The following is a 26,202-nucleotide window of genomic DNA, read 5'->3' on the forward strand; positions in this document are numbered from 1 at the left end:
TTTCTTTCTCCAATTACTTGCCCCAAGTTTTGACCCTGATGCCTCCCGGATTCATCCAGACCTTCCCATAGCAATTGAATCATACCAACTTTTTTTTTTTCTTGGCAGCCAGCACCAATCATGCCCTAGAGGTCTTAGGGCTTGGGGTGAGAGATTCCTTGGGGAGGAGAAGCAGTAGAGTTGAGCTCCCCCCCACACCCACCTTCTTTTTCAGCTTGTGCCGGGCCCGCTTGGCAGCCCTGGCGCTGTTGGGGACTTTGGGCTCCGTGCTGTTGATGAATTCCAGCAGCTCATCCACATCTCGGTGGTCCACCGCAGGCTCCCCAGGGATCCCGCCCAGGGCGCCCCCCTTCATGGGCAGCTCCTCTTTCCGCCTGGTCAGCCTTGAGCGGAGTTTCTCCCGGATCTCAGTATAATTCCGACTCGTCGGGGCAGCGGGTGGCTGGGGGAGGGGAGTTGCTGACATTACACCCTAGGCCTGGGAGGCCCATAGCACTCCCACCCGCTGGCACCAAGTATGTGGTGAGAAGCCAGACCGTTATTCTCTCTAGCATCAGCCACCAAATGACTTCATCCTCAATAGGCTCTGAGCTGAAGCAGTAGTAGGAGGGCAGAGCTCGGTGACCAAGGACTGGGGAGCCAAGGGAAGCAGGTTTGAGCCCAGGCTTTATCACTAGGAAGCTGTATGACCTTGGGTAAGTCACTGAGTCTTTGTGAACCTCAATTTTGTCACCTCTAAAATGAAGATAACAATGCCTAGCTCAAAGGTGACTAGTAATTTTGTATTATTTCCACCTTTCTTATCCTCAACTGCTCTTCCCTAGCCAGCAGCCTTTTCATCTTCTGAGACTTCTGAATCGCTCCCTTGTCTAGAGACAGCATGTACCCTGATCTGAGTCTCTTTCTTGGCGCATCTATGCTCATGGCCTGTACCTCGACTGGCTGTCACACTTGGGGAACTTTTTGCTTCCACTCTGCCTTCATCATGTAAAAGCGTACACTTCTCTGGGATTACACACATATACATACTCATCAGAATCATAGCTTTCTCTCTGCCACTTCCTTTCCTTTTGCCTAAAGAAAAAAAGTCAATCTTAAGAGAAACCACGAGAAGAACACAGCCAACAAAACGTTAAGCAAACCCGACCTCACAAGTGTGCCTCGAGGCGGAAGCAAGCAGCTGTAGGTGCAAGGACTCTCACTCCCAGTGCAGTAGTCACTGCCATGAGCAAGGGGTCTCTCCACTGCCCCTGGCTGCCCAGCCCTCTCTGCCCAGGCAGGCTCACTCACCGCATTGTGGCCGAAGAACTCACAGTAGCAGCAGTCACAGAACTTCCCATCGCGTGGGTGGGTGGAGGACGAGGTGCAAGAGCTGCGCTCAGAGCTGCTATCCTCTTCCTCGCCCAGACCCTCATCTGCCTCACAGGCCAGGCCACTGTGTGCAAATTTGTGCCCCTTGCACCCAGGGTCCCTGCTGCAACGGAGAAGGGCCCAGAGGTGAGAGTAAGTGGTGCAGGCACAGAATACAGCAGGAGCCTAGAAAAGTGTCCCAATTCCCAGCCACCATTCCACTGCCCTTCACTGGCCACATCAGGGCCTCTTGCAAAGAACAGAGCCTGAGAAGAGTCTCTACTGCCTCTTAGGCCGTCACAGCACAAAGACTGACTCTGTGTAAGCTTCCTGCACACACCTCTTTGAGGGCACTGTGTGGATACCTCTCTAGCTTGCTGTTTTATCAAGCCTTGTGATAATAGGCTATTTATCATTTCTTTCAAATAGGTAGATAGACAGTACGCTACTTAAAATTCTGAAGGAGTTCCATCACACAGCAGGGCAATCTACACCCCAAGGGCTTAGGGAACAGGAATCTGAACAGACTCATGGGCTGATGGCTCTGGTACAGCCCCAAATGATCAATGAAAACAGTTTTACTCCTACTTTCCCAGGGTCCTCACAACACATTTGCATCTGGCATCTGCCTTAGCAGGTAGAGAGCCTCCTGAACCAAGAGCTCTGCGATGAGAAAAAGCAGATGTGCCTCCTGGGGACTACAGACTACAAGAACCACTGCCTAGACCCAGAAATGTACTCAGCACGTCATCTAGCCATCCTTGAAGACCTGCAAAAATCAGTGCCACTCCCCATTTAACAGCTGTGGAGACTGAGGCTCAGAGCACAGTCCAACAGGTAGTAAAACACAAACCTATGTTTCCCTGTGTACAGAGTTCATGCTTTCTCCACTTACATTCTGTCTCTGGACTCGGGCAATAAGTTGGGGCAACTTACAAACAACATTTTCCTAGGGTAAAGATGAGACAGGCTGAGAGGTCCCAGAATCAGAGCTGGGAAGAACCAGAGCCCTATGATGGGTCAGCAGCAGCTGGAGCACTGCAGAAGCTGGTCCCATGTATCAGAGGAAATAAGAATTAGGTGACAGTCTAGGACAGGCCAGTGTAGCCCAAGTCTGCTGTTAGAAAGGTCAGCAAACACACGGAAGAGGTTAGAAAAAGGCAGCAGAGCCGGGCGGTGGTGGCGCACTCCTTTAATCCCAGCACTTGGGAGGCAGAGGTAGGCGGATCTCTGTGAGTTCGAGACCAGCCTGGTCTACAAGAGCTAGTTCCAGGACAGGCTCCAAAGCCACAGAGAAACCCTGTCTCGAAAAACCAAAAAAAAAAAAAAAAAAAAAAAAAGGCAGCAGAAGTTGTTGGCAATGGTGCCTATAGTTTATTCCAAGTTCACAATTCTATTACAGTAAGCAAAATGCCTTTTAGGAAACTTAAAATATCTAGTGTTTCTGAGGATACAGACAGACCACTACTCCATATTGGTGGTTATATGGATTCAGAGAATCCTATAAAAAGCAGTTCCCCCACCAATTCTCTTTTCTGCTAGGGATCAAACACAGGGCCTGCTGCATCTACCCTCAGCACTCACAGGCTCCTGTGTGCTCTCTCCTCCCTCCCACTTCACTCTAGGTCTTTCAATACAATTGAGACTGGCCTTGAACTTTAGATCCTCCTGCCTCTGTTTTCCAGTTGCTAGGCTTATAGGTGTGCATGGCGGAAAGCAGTTTGCCAATGTGTGTTAAGAACCCGCCCAAGAAACAGCGATGAAAAAGTTTAAAAGAGGCCGGGCGGTGGTGGCGCACGCCTTTAATCCTAGCACTCGGGAGGCAGAGGCAGGTGGATCGCTGTGAGTTCGAGACCAGCCTGGTCTACAAGAGCTAGTTCCAGGACAGGCTCCAAAACCACAGAGAAACCCTGTCTCGAAAAACCAAAAAAAAAAAAAAAAAAAAAAAAAAAAAAGTTTAAAAGAGGAAAAAGCTTTAGGCCAGGATATCTTTAGATGTTGGTTATGTTAAAATGATAGGATTACCTAAATGTTCTGCAACTGGAGACCAGCAAAATTAACTACAGTTAATATTCTCCAGCCCCAAATACTGAGCATTAAGAACAAAACACAGGAACCTAATAGTACTACTAAGTGAAAACTGCAAGATCCAAGCCAATACTGACATCATCAACAGCATGAGACAGACATGTGAGATGACAAAGCCAAGAGTGGTGGCAGTGGGGCAGCGAAACCCCAGACTGGGAATACAGATATATAATAGACAGTGTCAACCTAAACATCATCTGCCTTCAGTACATTCACATCCAGATACAAACAACAGAATCACAGAGCTCCTAGGGCTCTACAGGGCCCAAATCTATTCAAACACAGGCTTAAGACGCTTATCACAACAGTATTTTTCTTGGTTAAAAATTTGGAAATGAAAGCCAGGTGGTGGCAGCACACACCTTTAATCCCAGCACTCAGGAGGCAGAGGCAGGTGGATCTGAGCTCAAGGCCAGTCTGGTCTACAAAGTTGCAGCACAGCCAGGACTACACAGAGAAACTCTATATCAGAGGGAGAAAAAGTTTGGATGAGTCAGGCATGGTGGTGCATGCCTTTAATCCCAGACTCAGGAGACAGAGACAGATGGAGCTGAGTTTGAGGCCAGTCTGATCTATGGAGTAATTCCTGGATGGCCAGGTTTATAGAGAAATCCTGTCTTAAAACACTAAAAAAAATAACAAGAAAACCCCAAAAACCAAAACAAAACACCCCCCAAAACAACAAAGAAATAAACAAAAAACCCACAAACAAACAAAACCCCCAAACCATAGATACTTAAGTCTTAGTTAGGAAAATACTCATGATATTTAAGAAGTGTTGCTATGCAGGCCAGTGGTGGTAAGAAACACCTGTAATCCCAGCAGCAGAAGGCTAGGGCAGGAGAATCACAAGTTAGAGGCTATCTTGGGCTGCACAGCAAGTAACTGTCTCACGGCCAGGTGGTGGTGGCACACACCTTTAATCCCAACACTCTGGAGGCAGAGGCAGGCAGATCTCTAGTTTGAGGCCAGCCTGGTCTACAAATCAAGTTCCAGGACAACTAGGACAGAGAAACCTGTCGGGGGGGGGGGGGGAGGGGGGGGCGGGGCGGGAGAAAGAACCTGTCTCAAAATGAAGAAAATAAAAAATTGCTACATAAAGTATTTATCAAATATAGAGCTAATTGTGTCATTTATATACCAAAATATTTTCAAGAAAACAGGCCAGTTAGTTATAGAAGTTTCTCTTTAGGTTGTGAAGACCCTTTTCTTTTTTACACCTGAATTGTCCAAAACTTAAATTATAATGAAAAAAATCCTTAATTTAGAATTTATAGAATTTGGCGCCAAGGTTGAGCACAGGACATCATGCACGCTAAGAGTGTGCTCTAGCGCTGAGCTACTTCTTCCAGCCCAATCCGTACTCGGATTTCCATCCTAACAGTGTTCTTGGCAAGTTTCCATAGCTCCTGGCTCCAGTGAGTACAGAGTGGTGCCTTTCACGACACTCACTTACCTGTGAGTGCTAGGGAGTGGCTGCGAGCTCGGTGGTGGGAGGAGAGGCCCACCGCAGTGCCCACCGCAGTGCCCGCTGCAGGGGTGGTTGCACCCAGAGAATGGTGGAGGCATCTTCAGGAGTGGCATGCTGGTGGAGGGCAGATGGGGGCTCTGACAAGGCCCTGGGGGGTGGGTGGCAGTGGCAGTAGCCACAGGGCACTCTGAAGCCTGGGCAGGGAAAGGTGCTTCTGGGGTGGAGGGCAACACATGTGGGTGGGACGGTGAGCTGAAGGAGCCGGGGTGAGAAGGAATCAGAGATGCTGGATGTGGGGGATGGCCGGTAGGGCTGTTAGGGGGAGCAGTGAGGTCTGAGTGCTGGTGGTGCTCCGAGACAGGGAAAGCCTCACCTGTAGGTGGAGGGGAGAAAAAGGGGTCAGACCTGGGAAGGAAAGCCCATAGGCTCACTGCCACATCATCCTGCTTACTGTGACCAGAGGGCATAGTCTCTCAGCATAAGGCCCCTGAAGAGGACATGGATAGCAGGTCTGTTGGACAAGTTTGAGAATCCCAAGCCAAGGAGGCTGTGGCTCAGCTGTGGAGTGAACAGAGGATATCTCTGCTGTTTCTCTGGGTTCCTCTAGGAGCTACCTCTTCTTAGGCATTCCTTAGGCCTGAGAAAGAAAGCTACAGCAACCTTGGATCTGCCTCTGAGCCACGTAGACCAGAGCAGCCAAGGTATGTACACCTGACTCCTGGGAGGCTACAGATCTCTGACTGAAGTAGGAAAAAGCTCTGGTGACTCCATCATGGACCAAGATAACTGGAGTTATGCATTCAAGTTACATAACTTTAGAACAGCACCATTTTGAAGAACTCCATCCTCCATTAAGAATTATGACAGTAACAATCCAAATTTTCCTTCTGTGTCTCTGAGCATTAGTATTGAGTTTATAAGACTCCTGTAGCCTGCATGCCACCTGCCAGTCTCCTGTGGTTAAATACAGTGCTCTACAGCTATCCCTAAGGTAGACAAGGTGTGGAAAGCCAAGAAGCAGGGGTGGCTCAGGTTGTCAATGGTACAGAGGGCAGGTGTAGATGATCTAAATCTCACTTCCTAGGGCTTTCCCTAGGAAGTATGTATGAGGACTTCTCCTGGGCCCAATGTTAAGGCAATGACAGCATGAGGGCATTTTCCCCCTTGTGGGCAGCATTTTCTAACTCCACAGTCTTGCAGATCTTCCAGAGATAGTCAAGGTCTAGGTTGTCCCTGTTGCCATCAGAACAGGTCCATGTTTACTTACTGACTGGGTCAAAGTAGAGAGGCAAATGGCTATTTACAGAGGGGCCCAGTACTTTCCGAAGTTTAAAGACTCACCAGGGATGGCAGGAGGGCTACCAAGTGAGCCACCTGGCACAGCCCCGCTGGAGTGTGGGGGATTCCAGAGGCCTGAGAGCTTATGTGCTGACAGGAACGAGCTGGGATCCCAGTCCCCTGAGTTGCCATGGCAGGAAGAGGAGGAAGATGAGGATGATGAAGAAGAGGACGAGGATGAATGAGAGTCACCCCCACAAGACTGTGATTTGCAGGGTGTATGTGACAAGGAAATCTGAAAAGGAGAAAGAAAAAGGCTCATGGTCAAACCGTGGAACTGACCTGCTCCTTAAGGCCCTCAGGTTATGACTGAACCAATAAGCACAAGTCACACTGGGTTATAATCAAGGGCCAAGCAAGTACTTGGAAGGGACTACCGTGTTCTCAGTTCCATGGCTGTGTGGATAGCGGGTAAAGAGCTTCTCGTGGGGCAAAGCCTGTCTATAAACATGGGCCGTTTGTGAGTATGAGGGCTGCCAACAAGACGAAAGGTCATGAATCACAGTGTGGTTTAGCACTCATGCTCCTCCATCCCCCTTCTCCTTCCATTTATTTTTAAAATTTTTGAGACTTTATTTTTATTTTATGTGTTTGCCTGAATGTATGTCTGTGCACCATATGCAGACAGAGGCCAGAAGGCATCCGATCCCCTAGGACTGGAATTATAGCAGTTTAATGAGCCACCATCTGGGTGCTGAGAATCAAAACCCCAGAGCTCTTAACCATCTTTAGCCTGAGTCTTTCATTTATTTTTTATTTTTATTTCTAGTCTCTATGTAGCCCTGGTTGTCCTGGAACCCACTATGTAGGGATCTGCCTGCCCCTGCCTTCCAAGCGCCAGAACTAAAGGAGAGTGCCACCACACCAAGCCCTTTCTTCAGTTTATGATGAATACCTGTGTATGTGTATGATGTGTGTTCATACATGTGTAAGTACACGTGCACACGTGTCACAGTGTACAAGTGGAGGTTAGAGGGCAACCTTGGATGCAGGTCCTCACCTTCCACCTTGTTTTAAACAGGGTCTCCTTGTTGGTTTGTCATTGTATAAGCAAGAAGCTGGCCAACCAACTTCCAAAGAGTATTCTGTCTCCACTTCTAACTTTACTGCAGGAGCATGGGGATTAAAGACATGCACTATCACATGTGACCTTCTCTGGGTTCTGAGGACTCACACTTAGGTCCTCAAGCTTGTGTGGCAGGTGTTTGATGCATTAGCAATGACATCTCCCTGGCCCTGCTCCATCGACATCCTCCTGACCCTCCTTTCTTTTTTATTCCCAGCACTAAGAAGTGAGTCCAGAGCTTTGCACACACAAGACAAACATTCTACCACTGAGCTACATTTCCAGCCACAAGCAAAGAGCCTTGAAAATGAATTGATTCTGAGTAAATGAAAGTCTACAGGGAAGGAAAGCAAGAAGTCTGGTTGACATGGCTCACAAATGCCAGTCTTCCACAGCTCCTAGCTATTACTGATGTCTTCAGACTGAGGCACATCTCAGACCCTCTGACTCATCTTTGTCATAGTGGTGGCCTTCCAAACAGCCTCAGGGCTGACAGTATCAGCAGCAGGTGACAGCATAGGATCAAGATCTACCTACATCACTGACAGGCCCAAGTCTTCTTCCCTCAGGTCTAAACCAACTTGCAAATGCTATTGCAGCCGGATGATTTCTCACAGCAGCTTGGACAGAGCTTCCTGAGGTCAGGGGAAACAGCCTGACTTCCTGGAAGGAAGCAGCCCTGCATTCAGGGGTCACCTGTCAGCTGTTACCTACCGCCACTGCATGTTCTCGACCTGTCTGCCTTTCATCTTCCTCCATGCTTTTTCGGCAACTCTGGCAGACCCATAGAGGCATCTCGCCTAGGAGGTTCTTCACGAGCTTTGGCATGAAGTCAGGGGGCAGCTTCTCACCCTGCAACACCAGTCCATTTTGTGAAGGGCCTTCTTCCCAGCCTTTGCGCTCGCGGTGACACAGCAGGCAACAAGTCTGCACAGATTGACTGGAGGTGGGGGGAACCTGTCCAACACACAGACACAGGGGTTCCCAGGAGGGGGAAAGGCTGTCCTTAGAAATGATGCTAACAGTATTCATAACACCACTTATTACGTGCCAGGCACTGGGATAGGCACTTTATAAACATAATTTAGCTTTAGTCCTTGTAACAGCTCTGCAAACAAGGTGTTCTTATTCCCATTTTTTTAAGATGAAGAAACAGATTTCAAGAAGTTAAATGAGTTGCCCAAGGTTACAGAGCTAGTGCATGGTTGAATCCCAGTAAATCTGACTCCAAAACTCATGCTCAGATGTCCTCAATATCAAAGAATAAAGAGAAGTGGCTTCTCCATCTCTGAATTACCTAGGAAGGGCCACAGGTCTACGCAGGCTATAGACTAGTCCACACCTGGAAGGACAACAGACATGTGGTTTCTGGACTGCAGTGGGATTTTAGAGATGGGCTTGTAGACATGGTAAACAAGCAGGAAGACAGACCCTGGTGCTCTTCTCTTCTTAGTAAGGGTGCTGAAAAGAACCGAGACTCCAAGCCAGACAGACGTACAATTTCATCTCAGCCTCACCCTGGATCAGCCGACGACCTTGAGCAAGTTATTTAACTTCTCTGAGCTCTGCTTCCTACCCACCTTGCAGAGCTGTGTAGAATGCTACAGGCCATAGCTCAGATCATTACTTGATCTATTTCTTCCCCTACACAAATGTGATTCAGTCATCTAAGTTTGAAAGTTTCTTTTCATATCGGGGTCCTAACTGGGAACCTAATTATATTTATAGCCCCAATTAATGGTTTTCCTCTATTTTCCAACTCTAGTCTCCTTCCACTGATACTGCACATGGCCCCGTCACTTCCTGCGGCTATGTTGACAGCACCAATCTGAATAGTCCATGTACTTCTTGTATCTTTGCATGGAAGGCCTGCCATGATCTTGTTTGTGCCTCTGCCATACCATGAGGGAATGGCCAGACTCCTGTCCCATAGGAAGGACTTGGAGAAAAGGGGAGTCAGCTGATGAGATCTGTGAGTGAGCCCAGCTGCAATCAGGTCTTCTAAGAGCAGCAGCAATACCCACCAAGCAGTAGACTCAGGATAGTAAATGGTACTGTTTTAAGCCACTAGGTTGCATGGTGGTTTGCTTCACAACTCTGCATAACTTTCAGATTTACCCTCCACTAGGTAATGTGTCTGTAAGGTGTGCCACTGCTGTTTCATGTGACATCACCTTCTCACAAGGAGTTGGCATCAGAAGATCCTTAAGTCTGCCATGCTGCCATCACACTAACCTGAGTCCCTGGTTTCTCAAAAAAGAAAGGAACCAGAAGTGACACCAGGAGCATAATGAAACACTAGGGAAGTGAAAGGGATATGGAAAAGACTGCCAGAGAAGACATTTTACAGTAGAATCTATAAAAGACAAAGTTGAAACACTTTGCCAAGAGGCTGTCTTGGTGTACAAGGCAGCTGCTTAATGTTAACTCATCTGCCATCCCACAAGCATGGAAGGATGATGGAGGAAAATGATTTGAGAAATTAAGGCAAAAGAGGACTTTTTTAATGCGAATATTTATATGTTGTGTGTATGTGTGTGCACATTTGGGCACCCGTGTAGAGTTCAGAGAACAAGTTGCTGAAGTTGCTCTCCTTCCACCATGTGAATCCTGGGGGTTGAACTCAGGCTGTCAAGCTTGGCAGTAGGCTCCTGTAGTTGTTAAGCCATCTCACAGGCCCCAAACGGGCACTTTCTGAGAACAATACCTAGGGCATTTCTCAAAGCTGTCAGGTGAGTTGTAGTCAGTACAGGTAGAAGCGGGACTTTGTTCCCAGTGAACAGCAAGAGTGCCACAGGCAGCAGCAGGATGGGAGAGCTTCACAACAGCTCTTGTCTCACCTGGGCGTGAGCATCCTAAAATCATTACATGGGTTGTTGTTGCTGGGTTTTCTTCTTTGTTTTAGTTTTAGAGACAGGGTCTCATGAAGTTCAGGCTGGCTTTGAACTCATCATGTATCAAAGGGTGATTTTGAAGTCTTCATCTTCCTGCATCTACTCCTAAGTGCTGGGATTATGGGCATGAGCCAGCATGTCTGGCCATGAAAAATACTTTGAAAAGAATGAAAATCTTCTTTAAATAAATCTTTTCTCTCTCAGTGCTAGAGATCAAAACCAGGTCCTATGTATTTAAATATTTTTACAGTCTATAAAGTAGAACAAACAGGGTTTTTAAAAATGTTGGGTTTTTGTGAGGCTTTCTTTTCTATTTCTTTTCTGGAGATAGGGTCTATGTAGCCCAAGCGTGGTCTGGAAGTCACTATGTAGGTCAGACTGGTCTTGAACTCAGAGATCCACATGCCTCTTCTTTCCAAATGCTGAGACTGAACGCATGTGTTATCATGCTGGCTAATTAATGGTTTTGAACAATAATTCAATTGCACAATGAATACCCCACAGTACAAAGACTGCCTTCTCAGAGATCTCTCAGGGCTGGACAGATGGCAACAGCTAAGAGCGCTGGCTGCTCTTCCGGGGCACTTGGGATTGATTCCCAGCACCAACATGGACGCTCACAATCATCTCTTAATTCCATTTCCAGGGTGCCCAATGTCCTCTTCTGGCCTCTGCTCTCACCAGGCATGTACATGGTGCACAGTCATACATGCAGGTAAAACATTCATACACATACATTTTAAAAAAATGTTTTCTATATTCTTTCAAAACCAAACATGGAATTCTTATAATCTGAGCATGTGACAAATGTGACTGTTGCCAGAGTAACTGTGGGTGTGCTGTGGTACAGGGGACACTGGCTTTGCTAGTCATCCTGAGCTACCATCACTCCATCACTTAAAGCTGGACGATACTGGCCAGTCCTACCCACTCCTCTGCTCATCTAACTTGGGATTAAGTCCTAACTTACAAGGTCAGCTTTGAGAACGGAGTATGATAAAGAGCTAAACAGGCAGCACGAGCCCCATGACAGGGACTAAGGAAACAGTTATGTAGTCACTGAATTTTACACGAATAAGAGCTTGTCATATACAATGAATGCAAGATGACTTGTTTGGTATTGCTTTTGTGTGTGGGAGGAGGGTTGGGGACCGACAGATCTGACACTGTAGTCAAGGCTGCCCTTGTAACAATCCTCCTGCTTCAGCTGTCTAAGTGCTAGGATTAGTCATAAACTTCTATGCCTGGTTTCTATTAAACATCTTAACTTCTGCTTTTAACTCCACAACATCAAAAGCTTAAGTCCCTGAAATACTCTGCACTTACCTACCTACCTCTCCCTTTGCTAAAGAGTCTTCTACTTAAGAGCCTTTTATCTCCATTTCCCTTAAAGGCCCCACACAAATCCACACGCTCTAGACAATCTAAGAGAGTTCTCTTATAACCACCTCTCTGCCCTATGCCCATCCAGGACACTGTGCTATTTCATTTATTTTTCTCTCTGCCCTGTGCCCATCCAGGACACTGTGCTATTTCATTTATTTTCCTGTCTTTTTTTTTTCTTTCATTTGGAGACAGGGTCTCTCTATGTAGCTCACTATGCAGACCAGGCTGCCCTCAAACTCACAGATCCTCCTGCATTCCCAAGTGCTGGGATTAAAAGCTTGTGCCACCACGCCCAGCTTCATTTTGGGTACAGACAGTGCAGCAGAGTGCGGCAGATCTGTGAAGTATCCTCACGGCATCATAGCTTGCCTTGGTGAGACCATCCCTGAGAAGTGCTTGCTATAGAGCAGGTAGGTCCTCACCTCTCTACCCTTCTACCTGTGTGGTTCCAATTTCAAACAGGGAAAAAAATGGGAGCCTGCAGTCTTCAATGATTACAGTGTGCTCCCAGCAAAGGAAACAATGTGACTCCTTGTAGCGCTAAATTAAGCCACAAAATAAATGAACTAGCCATTAATGAAAGTCACTCTATAGGGCAGGCTGTCTTTCCTAGTAAAGAAGAAGCGGACATGGAAAGCTAATTAAGCTTTAACTGAAGCAGGGACACCATCTGCATTGCCCAGAGTTGCCCAGAGGGCTAAGTGAGAATAGAAAAAAAACATTCAGCTAAAGGGATCAAGACAGTAAGTACTCAATTTATAAACTAGGCTCTTTGGATGTTTTGTTCCTAACGAGTCTACACTAGGGACTAGCTATCCACAGTGCTCTCTTAAGTTTAGTATACTTTTCAGGACCATGCAATTTGGAGTGGTTGCCCCCAAAGCCCCAATGTGCTATGGGGTGAGGAGATTTTCTGTTTCTTTTCTTGTTTTAAGAAAAGATCTCAATCCCAGCACTCGGGAGGCAGAGGCAGGCGGATCTCTGTGAGTTCGAGACCAGCCTGGTCTACAAGAGCTAGTTCCAGGACAGGCTCCAAAACCACAGAGAAACCCTGTCTTGAAAAAAAAAAACAAAAAAAAAAAAAAAAGAAAAGATCTCAGCCGGGTGTGGTGGCACACACCTTTAATCTCAGCACTTGAGAGGCCAAGGTAGACAGATCTCTGAATTTGAGGCCTGGCTGGTCTACAAAGCAAGTTCCAAGACAGCCAGGGCTACACAAGAGAAATCCTTGTCTAGAAAAACCCAAGGTGGGTGTCAATTCACAATTTTCTTGTCTCAGCCTCCTGAGTGCTACAACTACAGGTGTGTGCCACCATACCTGTCTCTGATATTTTCATCTCTGCTTTAATTTTTATTTATTTTTTAAATATTTATTTTATTATCTTTAATTATATGTATGTTTACAAGTGCTTTTGGAAGCCAGAGGTACTAGAGATAATTATAGGCAGTTGTGAGTCACCCTAACGTGGGAGCTAGGAATCAAACTCAGGTCCTCTGCAAGAGCAGTACACACTCTTAACCACCATGCCACCTTTCCAACTTTAAATTTTAAATTACATTCAGTGTGTGTGTGTGTGTGTGTGTGCATGCACATGGCTGAAGGCTGGAGACCAACTTTCAGGGTCAGACTCTTTCTACTATGTGGGTCCAGGAATCCATAAATCTTTTCCGCTGAGCCCTCTTGCTGGCCCCACAACTCTGCTTTAACTGCTAAGGGTGATAAGAATCCCAAGACCTAGAAATGCTACAGGTCCTTCTAATCAATGCTATGGCTGAGAAAAGCTTTTGGTTAGGGGTTCTTCTGACTGCAATCTCCTGTTATTTTTCTAAATTTTGGCAAACACGGTCCCTTATGCCTTGAATCAGTGAACCTAGGCTTTCAACTTGCTGTTCTCAAAGCTTCTATTGTCATCCCTGAACAAAACATGGTCATCAAGTGGACGAAAACACTCAGCATTTTTTTCTTCACAAAGGCTTATGGAACTAAGTCTTAGACCCAGAATCCCTGAGCAGAAACTAATTGTTCCCACTCACCTTAGATTAAATTTCAGAGTCTCTGGGGTATAGGTTTGTTTAGTCTTAAGCAAAACACGAAGAAGGAAAAATTCTAGTGGTTCTGTTGGTTTTATGTCTTGTCAAAAGACTTCAGCATAATGGTCTCACTCTTCAAGTGAAGCCAGAATCTCTGTAGAGTGGGGCTGCTCACAGGGAATCCTGCTATAGTGCGCACATCCCCAGAGCAGAGCAGAGGAAGCTGGGATGTGGAACCACTGGAACCAGTGTCTCTGCTCCCTTACCAGCTTCGTTCAAGAAGCAGTAAGCTAAGGCAACCAGCAGTTCCTGGATAAGCAGATCAAAGGGAAAGTTGTTGTTTTTCTTCATGTAATACCAGTTTTAACTTGAAAGAATGTCTTTGTTATTCAGACATGAGTATTAACAAATATTGTCTCAAAAATAAATATATAAACAAAACAAGTCTATTACTTCAAGAAATACAGTCAAGTATTTGTGGCCAATGATAAAAATTCAAGCTTTCAAGCAAAAATTCAAGTTTGAAAGTTAGGCATGGTGGCTCATACATCTAGTTCCAGCACTTCAGAAAGGTGAGGCAGGAGGATCACCATGAATTTGTGGCCAGCCTGGGCTACAGAGTGAGAATCTATCTTAAGAACAAAAACCAAAACAAAACAACTGGGAATTCTGGAAAACTTGTTTCACTTACCATGAGTTTTAGAGTGTTTCAATACTTGTCTGAGGAAATCAATGTGTCATTAGTAAATGTTACTTTTTTGGCATGATAAATGAAATTCACTTTCCAAACGACTAAAGCATGATTTCACAGAATTATTACTGGAAAGGATCTATCTAAAATGTAGATGCACAACAGATATTATTTTATTCTTTTTTTTTTTTTTTTCTGAGACAAGGTAAGGTTTCTCTGTGTAACCCTGGCTGTCTTGGAACTCACTCTGTAGACCAGGCAGACCTAGAACTCACAGAGATCCATCAGCCTCTGCTTCCTGAGTGCTGGGATTAAAGGTATGCACCATCATCACCCAGCTCATATTATTTTTTTACTTTTGTTTGGAGACAGGGTTTTACCATGCAGCTTTGGCTGGTCTGGGACTCACTATGTAGACCAGGCTGTCCTCAAAATCAAAGATTCATGCCCCTCTTCAATTAAAGTTATGTACAACCATGGATTTTTTTTAAAGATTTATTATGTATACAGTGTTCTGCATGCATGCTGCCAGAAGAGAACACCAGATCTCACTACAGACGGGTGTGAGCCAGCATGTAGTTGCTGGGAATTGAACTCAGGACCTCTGGAAGAACAGTCAGTGCTCTTAACCTCTGAGCCATCTCTCCAGGCCCAGACAATAAAATTTTTAATGTAAAATGAATACAAAAACCAACTCATGGCTTTGTGCAGGCTAAGTAAGCACTCTCCCATCTGAACTCCATCTCTAACCTGAGAATCCAGCTTTATTCTCTCTCTCTCTCTGTGTGTGTGTGTGTGTGTGTGTGTAGGAGAGTGTGGATGTGTGTAACCACTACTACTCTCTGCCTGTATCCTTGAGCTTGGTTCTCTTACTGAATCTGAAGCTAGTCATTTTTGGCTAAACTGGCTGGTGGGCCAGGAAGCTTCAGCAATCCTCTTGTCTTCACATATTGCCACCTCCAGCTCTGGTTGGGGTTACAAGTACATATGACTATAGTAGCTTTTCATTCAAGTGTTGAGGATTCAAATTCTGATTCTCACACTTACACAGCAAGCCTCCTTCCCCAGGTTTACTTTATTAAAAAGTTTGCCAAAATTAGAACAGGAACATTTTCTATTCAATGTATAAAAATAAATATATTATTATTTTTAAAAATAGCACACTTATTATTGTATATATGAGTATACGTGCACAGGGGCACATACACTGTACCATGTCTGTGGACATCAGAGGATAACTTCCACGTGTCCTCCTCTCCTTCCACCATGTAGGTCCCAGGGATTGAGCTCAGGTCCTCAGGCTTAGCAGTAAATGCCTTTACTTGCTGGGCCATCTCACTGTCCCCCAAATAATTATTTTTAATAAAAACTGCAATTCATGTTAATGTGGTAACATTATTATTTTTTCCAGTACTGGAGATCAAACCCAGGACCTACTATGTACTAGGTAATAATCCTTGTCAACAATTATATGGCTTGTGGTGTATCCGGACAGCTTTTGGGGCATGACTCAGTTTTTCACGTTGGCCTTTCTGTCCACAGTTTGGCAAGTGTCAGAAAATAACCCTGATCAACAGACCAGCAGGTGCCATAATCTGTTATGAAGCTAGACTGATTTTCAACATTAGCCTAGTCTCCTCCCAGTCCCAAGAGTTCATATATGTTTGCACCAGATTTCCCAAGATACAGCTGTATCTATCCAGCTGCCCTGCAACAGCTTCCAAATTCTATTCTGAAATAGCCCATGAGAGTACTCTCCTCTCAAGATACCAAACACCAAGGCAAAGTAGATGACAATAACAGCTGAAATTTCTATGTCAACCACTGTGCTACACACTGGAAAAGCCCTTGGTAAATTCCTAGCATCCTGTAAGACCCAAGTCAAAGGTCAAGGGAATTGTGTACTAAGCTAAGTTAAGGGAATTCTAGGATGGTACCTGTCACAATGTGTCATATTCCTGCGGTACGAACTGCTATTGACCATTTACATATGTTCAGAAACCACATATGACTTGCTGCCTGTTACATAGCAGGTATTAAATAAATGGAATTTTAATGCCCTTTCAGCTCAATGTCTCAACTATTTAAGATCAAGAATGGAATTTAAAACGGCAACCCTAGTCCCTTTACTGAAATGTTATGCTGAAGGCATGGCTCTGATAAGATGGCAACCAGAGCTAAGACTCAGAATTCTAGAAATCAGAGCTGCGCTGCAGTTCATGCTCTGGAGGCTGAGCAAACCCCACCTCAGTGGTTTGGAATTTTTACTGCAATTCTTACCCAGGTGTGGCCCTTCCAGGAGACAGAAAACAGCTTCATGCTGTGCGGTCAACTGGTAGAAAACCTTCCTTGGTTGTACAAGCTGAGTAAGGACAGAGCAGTAGGGCTGCGTCTGCGACCCTAGCGACCCTAGCGACCCTAGAAGCCTATCCAATCCACTCGAGCTGCTTCAAAACAAGTAGCCAAGAGTAGGCCCAACTGAATCCTTGGGTCAATGCTGCTTTACTACCCTTAACTCCAGGACAGGTCTCTCACAGGGAAGAGCATGAACTTTGGAGACATGGTTCTAAGTTCAAATCACTGTTTCGCCATTTTCAGTATTTCGGAGCACAATTCAAATTCTCTGAGTCTCAGGTTTCTCGATTTATGAAATGGGAATAACACCACACTTCACAGAGTTGTGAGGACAGAAGGAAATAAATTATGTAAAGTACCTGGCCTGGGTCTGGCACACAGTAGGTGCTCAATACCCGTTAGTTTCTTTCCTCTTCTGCCCTGGAAGAAATGACAGGGAAACTTACTAAGTGAGACTTACCCAAACCAAATGGATTACTTGAAGCACAGGACAGAGGACTAAACAGTGACCTTCAAGGCATTTTGAACCCCCGTGTTATACAACATGGCCCTCATTTCCTAATAAAGACTTTTAGTGTTTGCAGTTCCTCTAGCCCCTTTTCCTGCCTTAGTTTCCCCACCCCCTTTTCAGAACAGAAATACCTACTTTCATTCTAAGGAGGGTGGTCAAAAAGGGAGCCAAGAGCTTTGGCTGGAGAAAAGGGAGATAGACGGCTTATGAAACTGCAGCATGTCCCTCTTGCTACTCAGCTAACAGTCACCTACTGTAAACGATAAGAATGATATAGAAGTGACAACTTCAACCCTTCCTAGTACACAAGCTTGCCTTTCCTTAGTTCTTACCTGCCTGTGAAGGACCATTAAATACTCCCCTCCCCAGTTACACAATGCACCGCCTCTTTTTTCCTCAAATCCTCCAAGTACATGGTCAGAATGAACGGGGCTCTGTTCTGGATTGCCCTATGCTCTTTCGTATTTCTTTAAAACAGAGGTGATCTCTTATTTTAAATAAACAAACAAACAAAACAAAAAAACAGGGTCCTATTATGTAGCTCTGGCTGGCCTCAAACTAACAGAAATCCACCTGCCTCTGCCTCAAGTGCTGGGATTACAGGCAGGAACCACCATGCATGGCTGTAGCTCACAATACCTGTCATCTCTACAATACCATGGGATTTCCAAGGACAAAGTGTTTCAAGAATCATTGTATTCCAATTATTCAGCAGAGGCACACAGTAGGCTAATATACAATGGGAAACTAGCAGATGAATATTATTAATAAGTCAACAATTGAAGAAGTGGAGGAAGGCAGTTTCTTTCTGTGTGTACATGAGCATATGAATGTTGCAGGAAATATTATAGCTTGTATTAGCCCGCCTACTGGGGCATGGCCTCTCTTACAATCACAGGGAAGCCGAGCACGTGCACCACTTCTCACACCCCTCCTCACTCATTCCCCTTGCTCCGTGCCGTGCCGGTCAGCTGCTCCTTTGGGTCGCATGATTCAACCGGTCAAGTGGAGAATTCTGATTTGTGAGTTTACCCCTTAATAAATGCCTATTTCTTATTTCTGAGCTAGTGTGGGATTTCTTTTAAGCGTCTGACCTCCATAACTCCCAGCACACCTGGTGCCCAACGTGGGGCTTGAACCCACGACCCTGAGATTAAGAGTCTCATGCTCTACCGACAGAGCTAGATGGGCAGCCGGAGGACACCCGCTCTCCTTGCAACATATGTTTTGCCTAGATGTGTGTCTGGTGCCCACGGAAGCCAAAAGAAAGTGCTAGATTCCCTGGAACTGGTGTTACAGATGGTTGTGAGCCACCATGTGAATGCTGAGAATTGAATCCAGGTTCTCTGGAAGAGTAGTGTTTGTTTTTAACCCCCAAGCCAAGTCTCCAGTCCCTGTTTTAGTTTTTTTAAGTGATGTTAAGGACCAAACCCAAGGCCTTAAACTTAGGCAAGTTTTCTACTATTGAGCTATATCCTCAAGCCTCCAGCCCTTTAAAAAATAAAACAAAAAAACCCCACAATGCTAGGCTTCCTCAAGTTAGCAGCTCCCAGATCCAGCCATACTTAGCATTTCCTAGAACAATCCAAAAATGGATCCTGGGTGGGCTCCAGCCCTAGCTGGGGAGGTCTGGGATGGGGCTGAACAAAGAACACAGGATCTGGACATTAGTTAGGGCTAGCATGAGGGAGACATGGACCAGAGAGAGAATCACTTTGTCACACAGTATCACAGAGGGTTTACCACATCAAGTCTGCCCTCCTGCTTAACACACTTCATTGACTCCTCGATGCCCAAACCACTTGAGTGGAGCATTAGCCTTACTCTTCCTGCTCTCCAAATGTGATTCTCAACCCATGGATTGTGACTCCTTTGGGGAGAACTCCTTTCATAGGGTGTGAATATCAGATATCCTACATAGCAGATATTTACATTATGATTCGTAACTAGCAAAATTAGTTATAAAATAGCAACAAAAATATTTTTATGGTTGGAAGTCACTTCAACATGAGGACCTGTATTAAAGGGCTGCAGTATTAGGAAGGCTGAGAACCACTGTTGTAGACGCAACCTCGTTTCCCCACCTTACTTTCTGGAAATATTTGATCATGAAGACAGGCTCTGAAGAGCTTCTCTGCCTCAGCTTTCCCTGGGTTACCATGTTTTGGGATCCCAGATAACAAGCACCTACAATTATAGCTACAATTGTGTTAAGTGCTTGACAGATAGGAATTGTTGGTTCCTAACATTAACCCAGTAAACCTGGATTTACTGTCATTTTTATAAAGGGATAAACAAACCACGAGGGCTGAAATGCTTCCAAAGGCCACTTAAGGGGATGTAGGACTTGAGCCTTTATTCAAAGGCAGCCGACACAGCGCCTTCTCTGGTACCGCAGCAGTTACTATACAATATAAGCTCCTTGAAGACAGGAACCAGGTTTCACTCACTTCTGATTTTGCAATTAGCCCAGAGTCTGGCATTGTGGGGTCACTCAGTGTTGGCAGACTAAATGGAATGGTGAGGTTGTAACAATCATATTTTGAGCAATAAAGATCACACTGATATAACAGATACCCTAACATGATTTAATTAAAACGGTCCCTGCTCTAAAGAACTGTAGAAACAGGAAGTGAAGGTGTTATGACCTTAATCATCTGTCTATTAGCAGACACTAAACTAGTAACTCTGAGACAGTTTAAGGAAATTACTTTTTTAAAAAACTGAATGGGCAAGCCTTTGACATTTTTGCACTGAGAGTCTTTTCTGGCTTACAAAGACCTAGATAGCAGGGTTAGCCCTCATATCACTTCCTCCCACTGGCCATGAACGTGGTATAGGCCTGAGCCAGCAGGGGAAGGTTCTGAGGATAGGAACTACCTTGACCTTCTGTGAGCCTCAAACAATGGTCCTGGTTACAGAGATCATTTTGAAGCTTGCTGAGTGAATTAAACACAAAGAAATGGTTTCAATAAAGATACTGACTGATCACCCGGCCAGTTTCTCAAGGGAACAGATTTACTCTGAGCAGTGGAAGAACCAGGTCTCTGGAGGCCCTTTCCACTAAACTGACTGTCCCAGGGTGCTGCAGAGAGCCAAGGGGGAGAGGATAGAATGAGCTCACTACCGCCCACCCAATCTCCTGAGCAAGCCTCCTGGGTGCTAACACACAAACAGGCTACAAGATGAATGGTGTGAGACTACAATCAGCAGGTAGAAGGAATGCTAAAGCTGGCTTTGGCCACTCGGTGCAGCTCCTGTCACCCAGAAGAGACTGCACAAGAGGCTGCTTCACATTCTGTTGATGAGGCTCAAACAGGGAAGAAACCAGCTCTAAAACACGAAGCAGGAGGAAAAGCGGGGTTGATCTTATGTCAGTAAACTAGCCACCTTGGACTGCTTCTAGGTTTTCAGAGGTGACCCGTCTCTACCTTACTACCATGCTTTGCTGGCTGGTAAGGCAGCACCTGTTTAAGCTTTATCTTGAAGTAAAAGGGTTGGGGAATTTGGGTGAACAGGCCAGATTTAGTGAGCTAGAACAACTGAAAGGACTTTTGGGATCCCAAATAACTTAAGGGCTTGTATCTAAAAGTGTACAGGTCATGAAAATGAATAAAGAGGCATGGGAAGAGCCCAGAGGCTGGAGCACAGGCTACCTGAGGGAAGCATGTGTCGCTTAGACACTACAGATGACTGCTTGGAGAGACATGGGTTCAGCTCACCAAGACTCTAGGGTTTTAAGAGGAACAAGTGCAAGCATGAAAAATCTTTTCCTTATTGCTACTGACACAGGAGATGTAGCCTAGGCTGGCCTGCAACTTCCTGTGTAGCCCAGGCTAGCTTTAAGTCAAAGCTATCCTCCTATCTCAGCCTCCCAAGTGCTAGAACTCCAGGCACAAATCACCACACCTTGCCACACATTTGCTTCAGAATATCAGCTTACATTAAGATTACAAACAAAAATAAAACAGTGTATGAGTTTGGGACTTCGAATAAGTCTATGGACTGGAAGTGGTCTCATTTGTCACCCATGGATTTGGTTCAGCAGGTAATATTAACACTGAATTTCACTCCTTATCCACTATATCCAGACAGAGGTGAGTGGGATCAGGAGCCAAGATTCTTAAGAAAGTCATGTCAGTGAACAAAGAAGCAATGACCAACCCCTACCCTGACACCAGGTACTTTTGAACAGGGCACAAAAGACTGTTTCTTGAATCTCATCTCTACCCCAGGAAAAAGTGGGGCAAAATCAAAGCAATCTGCTGATGTTCCAGTTCCCTTGAGACTGTAAGATCGAATTTTTTGTTGGATTTTTGCCTTCTATCTCTAAGTGGGAATCATTTATGTAAATATTTAATTGCTGTCGGTTTCTGTTTCTCCGTCTGAAAAACACAGTAATTGCAGTCATACCTCTAGTTTGTTTACTAATGTTTGTTAATCACTAGGAACAGGGATCTGATAGTGATTGACAAGTCTCTTGCATTCTACAAGTTACATAGGGAAGCAGACAAAGAACTGTATTAGAGGTTAACACGTTGTATTAGTGCTAGATGCTGAGGAGAAACAGGAGAGCTGGGAAGGTTAGAAGGAAGGCGGATCAACAGCCTGGCAGGAATAAAGGAATGAGTAGATAAGAATCTATAAAAACCTGGATCAGAAGAATTAATAAAGGCTGTAACTTTAGGGAAAGCTGTATTTCAATAAAACTGAATGTTAAGACACTATCCCAACTTTCTGGCCTCTCTATGGGGCAGTAGCTTGAAGTATTCTCTATCTGTTGGGAACGAAAGAGGACAACAGACAGCTTCACTGCCCTCTCTTCTAGTTAACAGCACTTTTGGTAGGGGGTGGTCACAATAGGTTAGAAGGGGAAGTGACCCATTTGGCTGAAAGCTAGACCCAGCAGAGGCGGAGTCTACCTTCTTAGTCTTATTTGACTAGGCTACAAGGCAGGATGATGGGGAGGCTCTGACATTCAAGAAGCTGTGGCATTTTCATTAATTAAAAATCTTCTCACCGTGATAGGAGACACAAAGGAGGCCAGCATCAAAACTGGGTTGCACTAGGCACAGACTCTGGGCTGATTCTCCTTCTAGTCATCTACTGAGTGCTACTGTGTAAAGGCAAAGCCTGTGATAGGGACCGAGGATCACAAACATGGCATCCTTGAGGCCCTTGTGTTTACAGTTCAGTGCGTGGGACAGACACACCAACAAGTTTCATCCCAGAAGGAGTGGTGCCACCAGAGGGGAGCAAAGAGGGCTGTGGACACAGAGGGCACTTGGTGTAACTGGGAAGGTCAGGGAAAGCTTTCCAGGAATGGTACCCCAAATGGCATCCCCACTCACATGCACAATTCCAGAGATTCTACTAGAAAGCTGTCAAGAGCCATGCCTTCAGGCTGCACCAGCCTCCCAGAGTCCCCTGCTGCCCGATGCAGTGTCTGCAGAGCCAAACGCATCTTCCGCCACGCCTCATCCTCATCCGGGCGCTGCATCCGACCCTCCAAGACTCCTGCAGGGGCCTGCCTTCCTCGGCAGGCTCAGCCAAAAAACCAACTCAAAACTCTTTTGTCAGAGCAAGCTTAGGGCAAGCCACCCAGCCCCGGGTGCCACAACCCTCCCTGAGCAACTGTGGCCCACGCCGCCCCCGCCTCTCTTGTTCTCTCTCTCGCTCAAAAGAAAGTGACCTTCCAGGTGGCAAGCTGGAAGCTTGAGAATCCTCCGGTATACCCTTAACTCTCACAGGATTCAGAAACTAGGGGCCTGGCGAGGGGCGGGGGCGGACAGTGGGGGACACCCTACGGGACAGGAGGTAGGGAGGAGAACAAGGGTTTCCTCCTTGGCGGAGTTGTTCTAACAGTCTTTGGGGCAGCCTGCCTGTCTGCTCCAACTGTTCTACTGGGTGGGGAAAGGGGGGAGGTCCCAGAAGGCAGATGCAGAGGTACAGCTGTTGAGGGTAGTGGCTGCAGACAGTGCTGGGAGAGGAACGAAGCTGCTGGGGGCGGGAGTGGGGGCGCACCCAGGCTGCAGCCCCGAGGTTCCAGCGCCCTGAGATGATCTCTTAGGGGCCGGGGGAATCGGATGGGTCCGAAGGGAAGTGGGGGGCAGACAATCGGGCTGTGGTCTCAGGACCTACGCCAGTCCCAGCGGCCCGGATGGCCAGAACGTTTAGCTCCGGAGTAGGGGCTGAACACGGGTCGCAAGAGGGTTGGCTGAGCTTTGATTCTGGAGAGGGGTCCAGCCTCCATTCCCGGCAAGGGGACTGAAAGCTTCTGCTCCGGACGTGGGATCTGGCCCCAGCCCGATAGCGTGTCCATGCCCAATCCCGCCCCACTCCCACTCCCGCTCCCGCTCCGGGGAGGTGAAAGCAGCCGAGCAGTCGGAGTCGTCTTGCTCGTTCCTACCTGAGGGCCTGGAGTCAGCTTGGGCTCGTCCTCCTCCCTGGGGCTGTCGCGATCCCGCTCGGCAGGCGCCTCCGGGGGCCCTGCACCCGCTCCCGCTTCCAGGCTCGGCGGCGGCTGCGGCTCGGGCGCCTGGGGCTTCTGCAACCCCGCGGCCCGCGCCCGCTCCCGCCGGCCCGCGCCGCCGCTCGGCCTGCTCCGCCTCCGCGTCATGCCGCCTTCCGCGCTGCTCCGCCGCTCGCTGGCTCCCCTCGCGCCGCCGCCGCCGCCTTCTCCGCCGCCGCTCCCCTCACAGGACAACAGCCAATATGGCGGCACCCGGCACCCCTCCCCGCCCGCTGCCAGCAGGTCAGAGGGCACGCCGAGTCCGCGCCGCCGCACTCGCCACTGAAGCCTCCTGCGCCATTTTTAATAAGGCCACTACCCGGCGTTCCGTCGGAGACCAGCCCAGGGGTGAGATTCTGCCCCGGGCACACGTCCTAGGCTACGACCTGCCGGAGAAACACTTGTGGCACTGTGATAGTGGGCCTAGTAGCTTAATGGACCATTAAATGTTGAGTGGATTAACTAATGTCTGCTGCGATACCTTCTCACTCATCGCCTGGCTCCTCCCTGCAGCCCTTGGAGGCAGGTACGAATTATTCTCATTTTGCAAGGGAGCAACGTGGAGGCTGCAAGATGACGACCTAAGGTTGCTAGATATCATCCAGCCTCGTGGTCAGCTTGAGGTGAAGGACACCAAGGGAAACGTGCGTCTTGTAATGAGTCATTCACTGGAAGTCCCCGCGTTCTTGCTCGGGAGTACCCAGACCCAGCTCAATCTTGAATGTGGTGGGAAAGGTGGTTACTTAAATATATAATTACGACCAGTGTGACAAGAAATGGAACGATTAGGACACTTAGAGAATTAGAAATATTTAACAGTTAAGTGTTTAATTGTTAAAATGTCATCTCCACTCATTTTTGTGGGGGAGAAACATACAGGCACATGGAACAAACTTTTTTTTTTTTAAGTTTCAAGTGAAGTCTGTTTTATGCTTTGACCAGTGGAACTTTGAAACTTCCTGGTAGTTAGATATGGAATTTATATTGATAGCATCAGCCAGGACTGAATCTGGAACTTTAACTACGAAGAAGTAAATCAAAATTTAAAAATGATCATATTTTATGCATCTCATTTTATTGTTTCAAGTGCGTGTGTTTGTGTGTGTGTGTGTGTGTGTGTAAACACCGCTTGGATGTATGTGGAGGTCAGAGGACATCAGTTCTTTCCCTCCATACTGTGGCTCTTAGGACCATCAGGATTGATGGCAAGCGCTTTTATACACCAGCTATCTCTCCTGACCTATTTCTGGCTCTTTGAAACACTGTCTCATGAAGTAGCTGCCTTGACCTGAAATTCATTTTGTACACCAGACTGTCCTCCAACTTACATTGATCCTCTCCGACTTCTGCTTCCAAGTGTGTTCGTTACCCTTGGGTGCTACCCAGACAGACATCGGTGTCGCTACCAGATAATTGAAGACTCCGGTTAATTACTGTCATAACCATTACATCTTTAGTGTGGCCAAGATAAGGTGACCTTTAAAAAATGATAGAGCCACCAGGAGTAGGAACCAAGGGAGAAGTTGGTGAGTTCAGAGTCAGAATTCGGTTTCTAGTCCCAGGCTAGCAGGAGCCGCTTGTATAACCCTGTCTCAGACAACCAAGGGAAGAGGACATAGTTTAAGGGCAGAGTACTTCCTTGTCACACAGGAAGCCCTGAGGTAGTTCAGTGCTTCAGAGCTCAGAATTGACAGAACATTCTGACAAATTTCTTCTGATAGACTCCAGTTTCACGTGTTGCTGTTGAAGCGGACTGGCAGGTTTTGCCGTCTAGAACAGTGCAGTCTCTGGAGCTCTGCTTTGCCATTCTCAGACCTCAGCGGATGCCTGAAATCTGTAGCGTAGTAACCCTTCCACCTGTATAAAACGTTGTTTTGTGGGATAAATGCTATGGTAACGTATATGTTTCTTTTTAACTAAGTAAGCAAGGGACTGGAGAGATGGTTCAGTAGTTATGATCGTACACTGCTTTTGAACGACCTGCGTTCAAGTCCCATCATGCACACTGGATGCCTCACAACCTCCAGGCCCCAGAAGGAGGGCACCCACACTCATTTGTCCATACACACACACAGATACACACGTGTAATTTAGGGGGAAGAAAACAAAAACAAAAACAAAACAGCAATAACAGGAGAGTAAGACCAAATACAATTAGCTATACTATAATTAACTATACTATAATTAATTATACTATGCATTGTAGTAAAGTTACAAGCATCACTGCTCCTGTGTTTGGAGCCCTTCAGTGTAGTCAGACTTGTCTTTGGAGCGACAACTCACAAATAACAACACAGAGTCTTGATATTAATTATGAAAGCTTTACCTTTAGCTTAGGCTTTTATCCTAATTACAACTTAATTAACCAGCATTTATTAATCTACGTTTTGCCACGGCCTCTTCTCTGTACCATATGTCTGACATGCTCCGAGTCTCGTTGGTGTGATCTCAGTGCACATGCCTAGATTCCTTCACCTCTCCCTCTCTCTCTGGAAGTCCCATTTATCCTC

At 46.4% G+C, this 26,202-nt stretch overlaps 1 protein-coding gene across 14 annotated transcripts in view; it reads right to left on the bottom strand.

Annotated features, from left to right (window-relative positions):
- The window catches only part of Fam193b (family with sequence similarity 193 member B), a 35,516-nt gene extending 11,430 nt beyond the window's left edge, over positions 1-24,086 (bottom strand). The window contains exons 1-8 of one of the 14 annotated variants that reach the window (XM_057787170.1): positions 22,533-22,671; positions 17,030-17,090; positions 13,628-13,933; positions 8,028-8,270; positions 6,251-6,482; positions 4,895-5,282; positions 1,291-1,474; positions 203-442 (exon numbers count right to left, since the gene is read on the bottom strand). In XM_057787170.1, coding sequence (XP_057643153.1) covers positions 203-442; positions 1,291-1,474; positions 4,895-5,282; positions 6,251-6,482; positions 8,028-8,141 — 1,158 coding nt within the window. In that variant the 5' untranslated portion in view covers positions 8,142-8,270; positions 13,628-13,933; positions 17,030-17,090; positions 22,533-22,671. Of the gene's footprint in view, positions 1-202; positions 443-1,290; positions 1,475-4,894; positions 5,283-6,250; positions 6,483-8,027; positions 8,271-13,627; positions 13,934-17,029; positions 17,091-22,532 lie in introns of those variants that run through there. The other 13 variants (XM_057787171.1, XM_057787169.1, XM_057787166.1 and 10 more) reach the window with 13 other exon arrangements.
- Positions 24,087-26,202: the final 2,116 nt, after the last annotated feature.

The sequence above is a fragment of the Chionomys nivalis genome, chromosome 13, assembly GCF_950005125.1.
Source record: "Chionomys nivalis chromosome 13, mChiNiv1.1, whole genome shotgun sequence".
NCBI lineage: Eukaryota > Metazoa > Chordata > Mammalia > Rodentia > Cricetidae > Chionomys > Chionomys nivalis.